Genomic DNA, 16,086 nt, shown 5'->3' with positions numbered 1-16,086 from the left:
GAAGAAGTGCACCGCATTTCCTTACAGGTTCACTTATTAAGCGTCACAGAGACGATCAACTAACTCAGGTTGCAGACGCTGGAAGAGAGGCATTCTGAATCATGTTGTGGTTTGTTGTTAATGTTCTGAAAGCGTATATTTATAGAAGAGTTAATATATATGCTCGTTCCTCCTACTTATATCTCACGAAAAGTCCATGCAGATGAAATTAGAGAGGCTCGAGTTCACACGTAGGTTATGCCAGCAATCGTTCTTCCAGTAAAACATTCGCCACTAGAACAGGAAATAAGGAAGTGACAGTTGTACAATAAAACTGGGCCACACATCTCAAGGTGACTTGCGGAATATATATATATATGCAGATTGTAATATATTATTCCTTGCTACTGTAGTGTTATCTTGAAGCTGTGAGAAAGGACAGGCGCTCCAAGGCGAGGAAGCAGAGACAATGAATGCTGAGGGCAGACGAAGCTAGGAAAGATATTGTTACATGAAGTAAACCGTAAGGGGAGAGCCTTGCGAAAATGCGGACACCCCCCCCCCCCCCCCAAGACGCAGTCCCAGGGCGCTAGATACTCTCCAACGAGTTAACATGAAACAGTAGGCTCATAAGGGTTAGAAAGAGAGAGAAAACGCCAAAAACTGTTTACCTAGCAGTCCCTACTCCGGAGAGCCCGAAGGGCGGGGCTAAATGACATTATTGTTATAATGTTGCAAGCCTTATTTGGCAGAGCTGTTACGTTTACCGTTCAGCTGAACAATGTTGATACCAAATACGGACTTAGTTAGCGCAACTGCATTAACATCCCCACCTTAGGAGCAGTAGAGGGGACCTAACTAAACCGTGATTGAGAGGCGCCTGCAAGAGACCTACGGGATTGGTGGGTGGCTTTAAGTGGGAGAAACAGAGCCCCCACGCGAGCCTTTAAAACCCCTAGATTCCGCTTTTTGGCGTAGTTCTCAGTCAGACGATCTGGGCGCCAAATCCGCGTCCGTCGACTCCTGCCTCGGTCCAGCTCCGCATCTGCTCTCTCACTTGGAGTGCCTCAGTGAACGGTGTCACATTCAGTATGTTTTGTTTTGCAACTAAGTTGTTGCCTTAAGATGCTGCCAGTGTTTGCTACTGTGGTTAGCATCCACTCCTGGGACTTCTGCATTGGCTTGTGTTGTAACAGTATTATTCATGCTTTTTCTAACCCTAGAACTACCCTCCAGTGTATTAGTTAGTCCTGTCTGGAATAAACAACTATTTCAAAACCCTGTTTGTCCAAGAGTCTCCACAGCGAGTTCCCTATCGAGTCTCACCACCTGCATTTCTAGTAAATGCCTATACCAGTGTTGGCTCAGATAGAATAAAACAGTCAAATGCCTTCACTGTGAATTGCCCTTCTGCCTTCTTCTCTGTGCCGCTCGAGAGCGCAGACTGACCAGTAACCCCTTTTCTCCCTCTCCCACCTACGTCAGGACACGACAAGATGCAGATTTAGAACCTACCGGTGAAACTACACTTGTCATCTCGCGTAGTCCGATTATCGTACCACATTTGGTGTAAGGTGCAACGTAACTCCAAACTAAACATTTCAACAACTAAATGGTCTGCATTATTCTCCCATAACTGTACAAAAGTTATCGAAAGTAATATATCTGTTAAGCTACAGCAAGAAAAAAGGAAATACATGTGAGATAGTGTTAATACTTTCATCCTTCTTTACCGCTTCTGCATTACTGCAGATGACGTGTCACTGAGCACATTTGTACTGTGCATGCGGTACACGTGAGGTGCCTAGTTGTTTCCACTGTCTTGTGTGGAATACATAAGTTCTTGTACACTTCACTAACCTGATGTCCCCAGCACAGAAAATAGCACGCAGGTCGTGGATTCCTTTTCTTGAGGCTGAAATTAACTTCGCAAGGAACTGCTGCCTCGAATAAACTAAAACTCATTTGGGATGCCACTCGCGTTTTTATTGATATAGACACGATAAACTATTCTTGATCACAACGTATTGAACATATCTTTCCACGGTCATTATATCTGGCTAAAATAACATGAAATACATCCTGCCACAGACAACATGTCTGTCTACTGGAGAATAAAATTACATGAATCAAATACTACTATTAGAGACAACATGTCTGTACCTAGCGACGTCAGAACTGTAGTAAATAAAATTGCATGAAATAGATACTGCTACAGCAGACAACATGCCTGTCTACTGGAACGGTCAGAACTGGAGAGACGGACTGCCCGAGACACTTCGCGCGCCAAGCCAGCAAGGCGTGACCCGAACGCAACCGAAGTGCATCGGCAGTAATATCGTCAGTCTTTTGTTTTAGTAATAATTCTGAAATGACTGATTGATAGCTGGCTGCTGAGAGATGTTTATTTAAAAAAAAATGAAGTAATTTGGATGACAGGTTTAATTAATAATAGCAACTAAAGTTTAACGTTTTGGCGCCCTACCGCCGAACCGGTCTTTCTCACGGGAATGGTACCGAATCTAACATCTGTCACCGGTACCTCATCCCACATTGCGTCATCTCTATGCTTCTTGCATCTCCACTGCCCTGGGAATAGCTTCCTGGAGCCTAATATGATGGCTGAATAAGCCAGAAATATTACAAAGCTTACAATGTTATTTACGCATGGAAAATGTCCGTCAGAAATAGGTAATGTATGTAACTTAATTAATAATAGCAACTAAAGTTTAACGTTTTGGCGCCCTACCGCCGAACCGGTCTTTCTCACGGGAATGGTACCGAATCTAACATCTGTCACCGGTACCTCATCCCACATTGCGTCATCTCTATGCTTCTTGCATCTCCACTGCCCTGGGAATAGCTTCCTGGAGCCTAATATGATGGCTGAATAACCCAGAAATATTACAAAGCTGGTACTGCGAACGGCCGAAAGCAAGGGGAAACTACAGCCGTAATTTTTCCCGAGGACATGCAGCTCTACTGTATGATTAAATGATGATGGCGTCCTCTTGGGTAAAATATTCCGGAGGTAAAATAGTCCCCCATTCGGATCTCCGGGCGGGGACTACTCAAGAGGACGTCGTTATCAGGAGAAAGAAAACTGGCGTTCTACGGATCGGAGCGTGGAATGTCAGATCACTTAATCGGGCAGGTAGGTTAGAAAATTTGAAAAGGGAAATGGATAGGTTAAAGTTAGATATAGTGGGAATTAGTGAAGTTCGGTGGCAGGAGGAACAAGACTTTTGGTCAGGTGACTACAGGGTTATAAATACAAAATCAAATAGGGGTAATGCAGGAGTAGGTTTAATAATGAATAAAAAAATAGGAGTGCGGGTTAGCTACTACAAACAGCATAGTGAACGCATTATTGTGGCCAAGATAGACACAAAGCCCATGCCTACTACAGTAGTACAAGTTTATATGCCAACTAGCTCTACAGATGATGAAGAAATAGATGAAATGTATGACGAGATAAAAGAAATTATTCAGGTAGTAAAGGGAGACGAAAATTTAATAGTCATGGGTGACTGGAATTCGTCAGTAGGAAAAGGGAGAGAAGGAAACATAGTAGGTGAATATGGATTGGGGGGAAGGAATGAAAGAGGAAGCCGCCTTGTAGAATTTTGCACAGAGCATAACTTAATCATAGCTAACACTTGGTTCAAGAATCATGAAAGGAGGCTGTATACATGGAAGAAGCCAGGAGATACTGACAGGTTTCAGATAGATTATATAATGGTAAGACAGAGATTTAGGAACCAGGTTTTAAATTGTAAGACATTTTCTGGGGCAGATGTGGATTCTGACCACAATCTATTGGTTATGAACTGCAGATTGAAACTGAAGAAACTGCAAAAAGGTGGGAATTTAAGGAGATGGGACCTGGATAAACTGAAAGAACCAGAGGTTGTAGAGAGTTTCAGGGAGAGCATAAGGGGACAATTGACAGGAATGGGGGAAAGAAATACAGTAGAAGAAGAATGGGTAGCTCTGAGGGATGAAGTGGTGAAGGCAGCAGACGATCAAGTAGGTAAAAAGACGAGGGCTAATAGAAATCCTTGGGTAACAGAAGAAATATTGAATTTAATTGATGAAAGGAGAAAATATAAAAATGCAGTAAATGAAGCAGGCAAAAAGGAATACAAACGTCTCAAAAATGAAATCGACAGGAAGTGCAAAATGGCTAAGCAGGGATGGCTGGAGGACAAATGTAAGGATGTAGAGGCTTGTCTCACTAGGGGTAAGATAGATACTGCCTACAGGAAAATTAAAGAGACCTTTGGAGAGAAGAGAACCACTTGTATGAATATCAAGAGCTCAGATGGAAACCCAGTTCTAAGCAAAGAAGGGAAGGCAGAAAGGTGGAAGGAGTATATAGAGGGTTTATACAAGGGAGATGTACTCGAGGACAATATTATGGAAATGGAAGAGGATGTAGATGAAGACGAAATGGGAGATAAGATACTGCGTGAAGAGTTTGACGGAGCACTGAAAGACCTGAGTCGAAACAAGGCCCCGGGAGTAGACAACATTCCACTAGAACTACTGATGGCCTCGGGAGAGCCAGTCATGACAAAACTCTACCATCTAGTGAGCACGATGTATGAGACAGGTGAAATACCCTCAGACTTCAAGAAGAATATAATAATTCCAATCCCAAAGAAAGCAGGTGTTGACAGATGTGAAAATTACCGAACTATCAGTTTAATAAGTCACAGCTGCAAAATACTAACGCGAATTCTTTACAGACGAATGGAAAAACTGGTAGAAGCCGACCTCGGGGAAGATCAGTTTGGATTCCGTAGAAATGTTGGAACACGTGAGGCAATACTGACCTTACGACTTATCTTGGAAGAAAGATTAAGAAAAGGCAAACCTACGTTTCTAGCATTTGTAGACTTAGAGAAAGCTTTTGACAATGTTGACTGGAATACTCTCTTTCAAATTCTGAAGGTGGCAGGGGTAAAATACAGGGAGCGAAAGGCTATTTACAATTTGTACAGAAACCAGATGGCAGTTATAAGAGTCGAGGGGCATGAAAGGGAAGCAGTGGTTGGGAAAGGAGTGAGACAGGGTTGTAGCCTCTCCCCGATGTTATTCAATCTGTATATTGAGCAAGCAGTAAAGGAAACAAAAGAAAAGTTCGGAGTAGGTATTAAAATTCATGGAGAAGAAGTAAAAACTTTGAGGTTCGCCGATGACATTGCAATTCTGTCAGAGACAGCAAAGGACTTGGAAGAGCAGTTGAACGGAATGGACAATGTCTTGAAAGGAGGATATAAGATGAACATCAACAAAAGCAAAACGAGGATAATGGAATGTAGTCAAATTAAGTCGGGTGATGCTGAGGGAATTAGATTAGGAAATGAGACACTTAAAGTAGTAAAGGAGTTTTGCTATTTAGGGAGTAAAATAACCGATGATGGTCGAAGTAGAGAGGATATAAAATGTAGACTGGCAATGGCAAGGAAAGCGTTTCTCAAGATGAGAAATTTGTTAACATCGAGTATAGATTTAGGTGTCAGGAAGTCGTTTCTGAAAGTATTTGTATGGAGTGTAGCCATGTATGGAAGTGAGACATGGACGATAACTAGTTTGGACAAGAAGAGAATAGAAGCTTTCGAAATGTGGTGCTACAGAAGAATGCTGAAGATAAGGTGGGTAGATCACGTAACTAATGAGGAGGTATTGAATAGGATTGGGGAGAAGAGAAGTTTGTGGCACAACTTGACTAAAAGAAGGGATCGGTTGGTAGGACATGTTTTGAGGCATCAAGGGATCACAACTTTAGCATTGGAGGGCAGCGTGGAGGGTAAAAATCGTAGAGGGAGACCAAGAGATCAATACACTAAGCAGATTCAGAAGGATGTAGGTTGCAGTAGGTATTGGGAGATGAAGAAGCTTGCACAGGATAGAGTAGCATGGAGAGCTGCATCAAACCAGTCTCAGGACTGAAGACCACAACAACAACAACAACATGTAACTTACAGTATTCCTACATCTGTATTATTATAAAAAATATATAAATACACACACGCAGTGGTTACATGAATGTTAATACTGCCTAAATAGTCTGTGCTATTCATCTGTAGAAGATATGTTAGAAAACATTTTTCAGTAACTGGAAGAATTCTGTTATTGCGTAGCTCACACTAGACGCTTAAAACTTTACTGTAGACTCTCACAATTAGGTGCCAAAATGGTATATCAGTGTCCAGATTGTCTGTATTACGCAACTATAGAACATATATAAGCGAAAACAATGCGACGCCTTCCGGAAGCGTGCAGTTGCTGTGTAACTACATTGGACAGCTAAAGCATAACTGTGGACATACAAATTAAGTACCACAATAACATTTCCTTGTCTAAATTGTTATATAACATTACATGTGGCTAAAAACGTGCTGCAGTAACATTTGACAGTTCGTCTTTGATTTTGATGATACTATGTTAAAGAAAATGGAGTGACCACATACCAGAATGAGATTTTCACCCTCCAGTGGAGTGTGCGCTGATATGAAACTTCCTGGTAGATTAAAACTGTTTGCCAGACGAGACTCGAACTCGGCACCTTTGCCTTCCGCTTGCATGTGCTCTACCATCTGAGCTACCCAAGCACGACTCACGACCCGTTCTCACAGCTTCAGTTCTGCCAGTACCAGTTTACGTGCCAAGAGTTAAACATGGTGCGGTTTAGGCAATGATTTTCGAATCCGTACTATGGTACTGATGGGACCCATGGTTGCTCTGCAAGTTCGAATACTGCCAAGGTTTATGCGACGATTTGGCTGATCAGATGCACGCTGTGGTGCAATGTTTGTTCCTCAAGGTTGATGCTGTGTTCAAAGACGACGGAGCCGCTGTTCAAACAGGCATTGTGTCTGCTTAGGAGAGAACGTCGTGTGTTTCCTATCGATCCTTCGTCATGGTTACCTGTACTTGCCACTGTTTTGCACGTGCTATCGTATAAGATTCCATGTTTTTATCCATTCCGACTGGAAGCCGATTCAAATGCCGTTTCCCTGCACCGTATTAGGTATGGTAATATGTTGTGATCTGATGTTTCTATTTTTTATCTACCCCTGTACAAAAGACTATTATGTGAGCAGTCAACTTTTGCGACTTAAAGTGGAAGGACAACGACTTCAGAAAACGAGTAAATCTCACATAGGTTTAACAAGCGCCAGTCGATGGACTGGCACCAGAGGTTTAATGTACCTTCACATCGGTAAATTCTCTGTATTCGATTCATTATATGATTCACAATTACGTAAACTTTCATTTAGAATAGCGATGGATGCTACTACACCTCCTGCGGCATATCAGGCAGTCAGCAACTGCTCTACGTGCGCCTAACTGCAGTTCGTTGCCCTACGACTAGAAGGCAAGGCCACTCCGCTGGCTAATTGCCCGTTTCCGTGGTCAGGCCCCTACCTACCAAATAACAGCACGCGTCTGTGTGTGCTGTCGGTTCCCGTTTTCTCCGCCAGATGACAGAGCCACAGCGCCTGCTTTGTGCTGCCACCACAGGCCGAGCGATAAACTACCATAGCCGCGTAACATCAGCCGACACGTATACGTCACCGTCCTACTTATAAAACTTCGTAGCGTCTTACGACATGCTGAAGAATCAGTAGCATTACATTACACTTTCTTTTAATTTCAAAGTCTTTCTCCCTCTGTAAGCTTGCTTTAAAAAGTAATTGTCTTTCATCTAGAAGTTTTGTTTCCAAGTTGTTACCTTAATTTACGTCCAATATAAACCTTACAACATGCGTTTAATGCGTAAGATTTCGCGAAAATATTTTGCTCTGGAAATAAACAGCACCTACACCGCTTTATGCCGTTACTCTGAATGCTGTTTTAGTCTGCTTGGTATTTTAAAAATTGCAAGACGCGCCACACATACGAGTCAGTAGCGTATTGTTTGTTGAGGTACTTTAGCCTGCACACAATGTTACGAGCTTTAAAAATCTCAGATGTTACAAAGATGCAACTATAGTTGATAAAGTCTCCTGGGAATTATTACTGTTATGTATGTAGCAAAGCATGAACACTTACTTGAAGAATTCCACATACGCCACCGCAGCAGTTTCTGTGACAATCACCAGAAAAACACATCAAGCACGAAACTTTGCACGAAGAATTGGCATTCACATGTAGATCATTGTGTTAACTCAATCCTGTGACTGTTAATCACGCACTTGACGGGATTTTACTGCGAAGATCTGCAATAAAGTCGCTGTACTACGAGAGAGCACTCGCGGCACGTCTGAACGGTTCCCCTAGAAGAGCGGGAACTTGACTGCACGGTGGATCAATGTGAAATGCGTTACATGGTACACGGAACCAATTATTTTGTTAGGCGTGGTCGAAGGTCGTGTGCAGATACATCATCCAGTATAACGCCTGCTCAAAACATGCACCGAGCCACTGACGTAAGACTGTGGGCGCAGTGTTATGATAACTGGAGACTTCACTTGAACTTACGATGTATTACGGTAGTAATCTAAGACGCTATGACTATTCATAAGATCTTGTACGAAATAGCACAGTGACGTTAGGAATGACTGCTGCATAAACGTAGTTCCCTCAGACTGTCTCACAAATAAACGAACTAAAATAGGGGTAATGCACGGAGACGAACCTAGGCCTTCCCCACTAAAGCACATGTCATGGTTTGTACCATCATCCAGTGCATCTTACGTAAGCCGACTGAAATGAGCTGAAGCCCTTTCGTCTTACTGAACTTTATTTTTCGGGATGCAGCCTGTGACTTTTCTGGATGAGTATTATCAATCAAGTCTTTGTGGGCAGCACCTGTAAGATATCTGGCTGAATATTTGGCCCTTCCAAACAGTCATCTGCAATTAAAGTTTGCAAGTTAATTGATAATGGAGGAGGAGGGGCAATATTTCGTAAAAAAAATAAAACTAAAAATAAAAATAAAAAAGCAGAGTCTTATTTGGCTACAAATGAAAGCGTCCTGTTGGGCCGTTGTTTAGCATTGCAGAACAGACGAGGAAGACTGCGAACGAGGAGAATAATCTCAACGGCAGTGAAGGTTGAAGAGTATATGTTACAAAAAGGGATTAAACTCCAGCTGCCTCTGCTCCGTGTAATGGTTTTTTTGGCTTCTGTTTAAAAGTTGTTTTGATGGTGTGTACGTTGTATTGTTAAATGTATGAAAATGTAGCGGCAAGAATATGTATTATTTTCAAGAATAAATAATCTCTGATAAGTCTAAGTTATGTGCTGCTGAGCCCGACTATAATGAATTATTTTGTCATACCTTATCACAAGAAACAAATATTGAAATGCTGTTTCAATAATTCAGTACGTGACATTAAAATGTATGCACCAAATATTTAATATATCACTTCACAACGTCTACCCACAACAACAATGATGTCGTAAATATTTTTATTTAAAGTCACTGATAAATTATTACGAGAAAATTAATCTTACACACCAGCCATAAAAATTATATCGTTTACGTAAAGTCTAAGATTATTCTATTGAATGTTATATTCACTGTTAGAATAGAAAAATAATAAATTCCTGTGGGTTCTTATCCTCAGAATTCAAGTATTGTAGCATCGGTCGAAAGAATTAATGTCTGATTATTTCTGCAGTTTGAAATTGTCGCTCCATACGCTCACTTAATGGCGGCAGGCAAAGCACAGTCTGGACTGCTGCGGGCAAAAAACTTAAAACATTCATAGTTGGTTATCTAGTTACAAATGAAAGTCCGTACACTAGAATTTCATTTAGTAAATTGTACGTTATATTTTTTCTTTTGATCACTTATGACTACCTTAAAAGAACAGACCTCAGCTTATCTTCGATCTCATCCGCTTCATACATCACAGAGAACAACAGAAGCAGGAAAAAATTTCAAAGACAATACAATGCCAATACATTGTTTTAGTGGTAGTATCTTTCGTTATATGATTATTCTTTGCAGAAGACTGGTTATAAAAATAACAAAACATGTTGTTATTTCAGAATATAATAAGTTTTTTCTTAGTTATTACATATAACCTCAAAAGTAATTTCTGAAAAAAAATTCAATACTTCATAAATCTTGTGGACTGTCGCATACACTGGCGACAAATAATACTGGCTTTGACATTACATCCCGCAACAGGTGGCATTCTAGTCAGAGCCTGGAGGCCATGTTAAGAACGACTGTTCTAATGAATTCTGGAACTACTATCTTACAATGTTAACTTGTGGAATGTATAAACACATTCCCCATGTACTTTCAGTAACCAAGAACTATGGAAGCGAATACGAAAGAAAACTTCCCAGGCCTAAATTAAAAGGTGGATCGGCCATTACAGTAAACAATGTATTTAAGTCATTGAATTCTTGAGAGCTAAAACCAACATAGGAGGCTAAGAAAGAGTCATAGGCTTCTGGTAATGGGTATTCTAAAATACTACGGAGACCTAAATATTTATTTGGTACATTAAACGTCAACACACTTTTAAAAGCAGGAAAAATTGAAACAGCTCACCAAAATCATTGATGAATAGAACACATGAATTTTCCGTCTACAAGAAACAAGAATCAAAGATGTACACATTATGAAGCTCGAGAATCGTGGGATTTATAAATGCGAAGCGAAAACTTATAACGAACGGCATGCTACACTACTAATGACGAGATGTGGAAACATGACACATACATTAAATGTCGCTCATACAGCAAGAAAGGAAAAGGTTTTTGCGAACTGCTAGAATCGGGAGTGCTACAAAATTTCAGAGAATAATATTGAAATTATAGGGGAAGACACAAGTACGCAAATTTGCGAAGAGAAATGTTTTAACCAAATTACTGAGAACTTTCCAACAAACAAACGAACAAATAAAAGTCGCATAATATATAAAGCACTGCGCCTGTCCTTCCAAAAGAAATCGATGTCTGCAAAATATAACTGGTTGCCCTGGAAACAGAAATCCTTGCAGTCGCCGAACTCGGGAATGCCAAAGAGACCAGGTGGCAATATCAATGTAAAATCAAAAAATCATTATCCATCTGAAGGATAAAATAGGGATAAATATCGAAACAGGCCACCATTTGACAAGTGTCAAGATGGAGTTAATGTCTCCAAATCGGTTAAACCTTAAGAAAAAAAGTATGGAAAGATTCTATTTAGAAAACATAATAACGAAGAACTCCACTTACAACTCCGAGACACAGTTGTCCGAACTTGGGAAGAAACGAAGGCCGGGACGATTAAGATTTCTGAAGAAACAGCTGTTTCAAGGAGAACTATGAAGCACGAATGGTGGAACCATGAGTGTCAGGAATCTCAGACAAAACGAAAGAAGATATGCAAGAATGGCATCGAACAACAAAGAAAATTCGTTTTAAGAATTTCAGAACGTTCGACGATAAACAGCAAAGGTGATAAAAATCGTTAAGCGTGTAACAAAGCTCAACTCTGTCAAACAGAAAAATATTTTCAGAAAATATAGAAACGGAGACTTCTGCAGAGTGGTCAAATAGCTATTACCTCTTCAGGTATGACCCCTAAATCTTTGTTTTTGGAAAAAGAACTGAAAGCTAGGTTGATCCAGCAAAACGAGGAGAGTTATTAGCTAAATATTTCGAGGCACTATTCAACTGAGACGAGCCAAAGAGAGATTTCACATCTCAATTACTAAAGTGGAGTTTCCCAAACTAAGGCCACTAGATAAGAAGGAACTTATAGGAATGATTCAAGACACGGAAAACAACAAAACATCAAGTGAAGATGAAACTGTTGCACAGTTATGGAAATTGGCTGACGGATATCTATTGTAAACGAAGAATGCAGAGTATATGGCTAGGGAAGAATTAACAGATGATTGAAAGTGCGCGTTAATTTATGCTTTACATAAATTGATGCCAGTAACTACAGAAGAATATCACTGTTACCAGTTAACAGGCTAGAGAAGCAGGTAGACGAAAGCGAGTATCGAGATGTATTTCGGATGGCAGAGTCATACATATCTGGAGCAGACGCTGAGACGTAAACTCACAATACGAGAGAGTAGCAGGTGCCAGACCTATGTGGCAGGCTTTGTGGACTGTAAAAAGACACACAACTCAGTTGGCAGATCACCACTGAAGTACTGGAAGAGCTTTCTGTGGATGATAAAACAACAAATAAAATTCGGCAAACACTAAGAAACACAAGTCCTGAACTTAAATTTTTAGGAGACATGTGTAACGCCTTTTAGGTGCGAGTAAGTGCTAGAGAAGGACACTGTCTATCCCATATTTTACTGAGTAGTGTCCTTAAAAATTGGGATCCCATAGAGATAATAAAATTTGAAAAATCTTAAAAGTGAGTATTTAACTTTCACCGATAATGTCGCAATAGGATCAGGAGACACAGAAATGGCAAGAAGAAAAATCAACATTTAGAAAAGAACTGCATAGAAAAGCAAATCCTCATGTATCTTACGAGAAAACACAATATATGACAAATATGAAAGCTTCTCCAAATTTCATGAACACAGATGCGGAAGAATTAAACGAGAGTCAACAATTTTATGTTTCTGTGAGGTAATACAAAAGAACGGCCGTAAAGAAGGGGCTAATCGACTGAGGGCAAGGAATATGGAAATGGCCTTTCAGGAGACAAATGATGTGTACAACAAGATCTTTATATCCTGTAAGGCAGCAGTACAGTATTCTGTTAAATTAATAAAGCCAGAATGTCTATCCGCAGCTCATGCAAAAAGAAAGACAAGAAAACCCTAAAAATTATTAAGGTCAACAAAATACAAATGCAGACAAAAAAGTAATGAAGATCTATACAAGAAAAGTGAACAAGTAATGTAACAATGAGAAAACCTAGAAATCAGTTTCGCGGCCATCTGTAACGGACGATTGTAAACAAGATATGCAATGGAGCATCACAAACAGGAAACATTTCCCTGGTACAAGTAGCTCTGAGAAATCAAAAGTGATCCATCTGAAAGAGATGAAGATTGAAGAACATGAAAGTCCGAACAAAAATAGGTTTCTAAAGAACGTGATGTATTCCACTCGACCAAGGAATGCAAGAAATGAAACTGCAGCAATGTGACTGGAAGATTGGAAACAACAACACCCTGATGGAATGAAATTTCTTTTGAGAACAAACCGGAAGTCAAATCAGAGGTAAATACTTAGTTGGACCACAGGAAACCCAAATACAGTAAAAGAAAACTGAAAACAGCTGCTTCTCTTGTCTATTCTAACTGTACCAAGAGCATCCTCAATCGCCTACAAAAAATTTTATGAGAATTTGCTGTAGTATTCTTCCTCGTTTACGAACGAAACTGAAGATACAAAAAAACACGCTGACACGTTGCGAAAGTTCTTCTGTGGTCTGCGATTCGTAACTGGAAGACTCTGCACACACCGAATGCGGGAACTTCTACGAGTTGTGTCACATGCTACAGCGATGACTCGCATACATATACCTCTCCCTTCTCCTACAGTCAACACAACGCGGTGTTCTTGATCACGCGTATTAGCAAATGTTGATCAAGCAGATCCAAGATCTGTAGTGCTATGTCTTGCCATGGCAATGAGACTATAATGAGCAGCAATGTTTCGATTACTATTTTGACTTTTTGTTTGGAATTCAGTTTTGATACATCGCTGCATTCTCTAATCCATTACAGTTCACGTGACAGTGAATAAAAGTCGTATCTGTCTGATCACGGAAAAGATGTGCCGCAGTTATTCGATGATGGGGACACGGCGGCAGAGTGACAAGTGCTCATCAAAATACAATTTTTGTCCTATTTTTTGACTCTACAATTTTTTCCTCTGTTTCATGTGTAGAATATGTTTTTGGACGTTTAGTGATTGCCACATTCGATGTTTACCTGTAAAATGAATATCCGAACATTGTTATCTAGGTCTGACTTTTGTTTACATACTGAATGCTTGCTCGTAACGCCCTGTTCACATCCGCGGGCATCTTTTATAGTTATCTTTTGTTGTGAATAGCCGCCCTTGTGTCTTCTTTCTCCTCAAAAAAGAGTGAAGATTCAAAGTCTCTGCTTTGCGTTTATAAAATACTGAATTTGCGTTAGGTACGACTACTGTCTAACGTTGTGCTTCCGCACGTACGTCTGTCGTTACTGAACACGCGCTCTTAGTGAACTCACCACAGGTTACAATCTTTTGCAGTGGAATATTATAAACATGTACGTATGTATGTACGTTCCACATGTCCTCCTAAACCACTGGACCGAATTCAGCCAAACTTCGTATACTTACTCCCTGGAGAGAATCACTCGGCATATAAGAGTCACCTACTTATGAAAGCTGTGGAGGAGATGGTGAAAACGGAGTGTATTTCACGGCACCCAAATACCCACTCCTTACTCATACAGTATTTGAGAATGAGAGCACCTAATGACTTGCAACAAACTTTACACATAAATTCAAACAATTATCAAAAGTTTTCTCGCTGAACATCCCCATAAAACGATCAAAGGAAAAAAAAGTTTATCTCTCACGCCGACTTCGCTCTTCATGCTGTAAAACTGCCCCATCGAGCATGATGTTTTAATTTATTACTTCTTTACTACGAACTGCATTCACGAAAAATTTTTCGGGTAGTATTCGCATTTGTACCTGCAAAACTGTATCATTGTACGATACATAGTCCAAGAGATATAGTAATCAGCCATATCGTTATGACCGCCTATCTAGTGTCCGGTATGTCCATCTTTGGCACTGATAACAACGGCGACACGTCGTGGGATAGAAGCAATGAGGTCTTGGTAGGTCGCTGGAGGGAGTTGGCACCACATCTACACACACAAGTCATTTGATCTCCGTAAATTTTGGGGAGGGGTGATGTAATCTGACGCCACCGTCAATCACATCCCACATTCGACTGGGTTCAGATCTGGTGAGATGCAGGGCTAGTACATCAACTGGAACTCGCCACTGTGTTCGTCCAACCACACCATCACACGCCTACCCATGTGACGAGGCGCATTATCATATTGAAAAATCCACTGCCATAAGGGAACATGATCTTCCTGAACGGTTGTACATGATCTGCAACCAGTGTACGGTACTCCTTGCCATCATAATGCCTTGTACGAGCTCCACTGGGCCTATGTGACTGTTCCCCACAGCGTAAAGGAGCCGTCGCCACATTCTCTCTGTCCTGCAGTACATGTGTCTGGGAGCTGCTGCCCTGGAAGACGACAGATTCGAGCCCTCGCATCGGCTTGATAAAGAAGATGTCGGAATTCATCAGACCATGCAACGCTCTGCCTCTGCACCAACGTCCAGTGACGATGGTCACTTGCCCATTTCAGTCGTAGTTGTCAATGTTGTGGTGTTAATATAGGCACATGCATGCGTCGTCGACTGAGGAGGCCCCGTCGTTAGGAGTGTTCGGTGCAGCGTGTGGTCAGACACACTTGTACTCTGCCCAGTATTAAAGTTTGATGTTAGTTCCATAACAGTTCGATGCCTGTCTGGCGTTACCAGTCTGCCCAGTCTACAACATCCGGCATCTGTAATGAGAGATGGCCGCTCACTCTACCAACGTCTAGACGTGGTTTCTCCTTGGGTTCGCCACATGTTGAACACGGTCACTAAGGCACTCCTCGAACATCAGATACGTGGTGCAGTTTCCCAAATGTTCTTGCCGAGTCATCACCATCTAACCTCGCTCAGAGATTGATCGCGCGCCTTTCCCATTCTACACACGAACAGCACACTCACTGATACTGCATGCACCATTCATGTGTCTGACTAGCAGTTATTCCTCGCGAGGCGATGCTGCTGTCGCCTGGTCGGCTTTATATCGATAGTGGGTTGGTGATCATAATGTTCTGGCTGATCAGTGTACGATGTTCAAAAATGGTTCAAATGGCTCTGAGCACTATGGGACTTAACATCTATGGTCATCAGTCCCCTAGAACTAAGAACTACTTAAACCTAACTAACCTAAGCACATCACACAACACCCAGCCATCACGAGGCAGAGAAAATCCCTGACCCCGCCGGGAATCGAACCCGGGAACCCGGGCGTGGGAAGCGAGAACGCTACCGCACGACCACGAGCTGCGGGCAGTGTACAAT

General features: G+C 41.3%; 1 protein-coding gene across 1 annotated transcript in view; it reads right to left on the bottom strand.

Annotated features, from left to right (window-relative positions):
- LOC126198989 (myogenesis-regulating glycosidase-like) overlaps positions 1-8,284 on the bottom strand; it is a 210,321-nt gene extending 202,037 nt beyond the window's left edge. The window contains exon 1 of the mRNA XM_049935658.1: positions 8,044-8,284. Coding sequence (XP_049791615.1) covers positions 8,044-8,059 — 16 coding nt within the window. The 5' untranslated portion in view covers positions 8,060-8,284. The remainder of the gene's footprint in view (positions 1-8,043) is intronic.
- Positions 8,285-16,086: the final 7,802 nt, after the last annotated feature.

Source organism: Schistocerca nitens, chromosome 8 (genome assembly GCF_023898315.1).
Source record: "Schistocerca nitens isolate TAMUIC-IGC-003100 chromosome 8, iqSchNite1.1, whole genome shotgun sequence".
Classification (NCBI taxonomy): domain Eukaryota; kingdom Metazoa; phylum Arthropoda; class Insecta; order Orthoptera; family Acrididae; genus Schistocerca; species Schistocerca nitens.
This window is presented reverse-complemented; position numbering and strand designations above follow the sequence as displayed.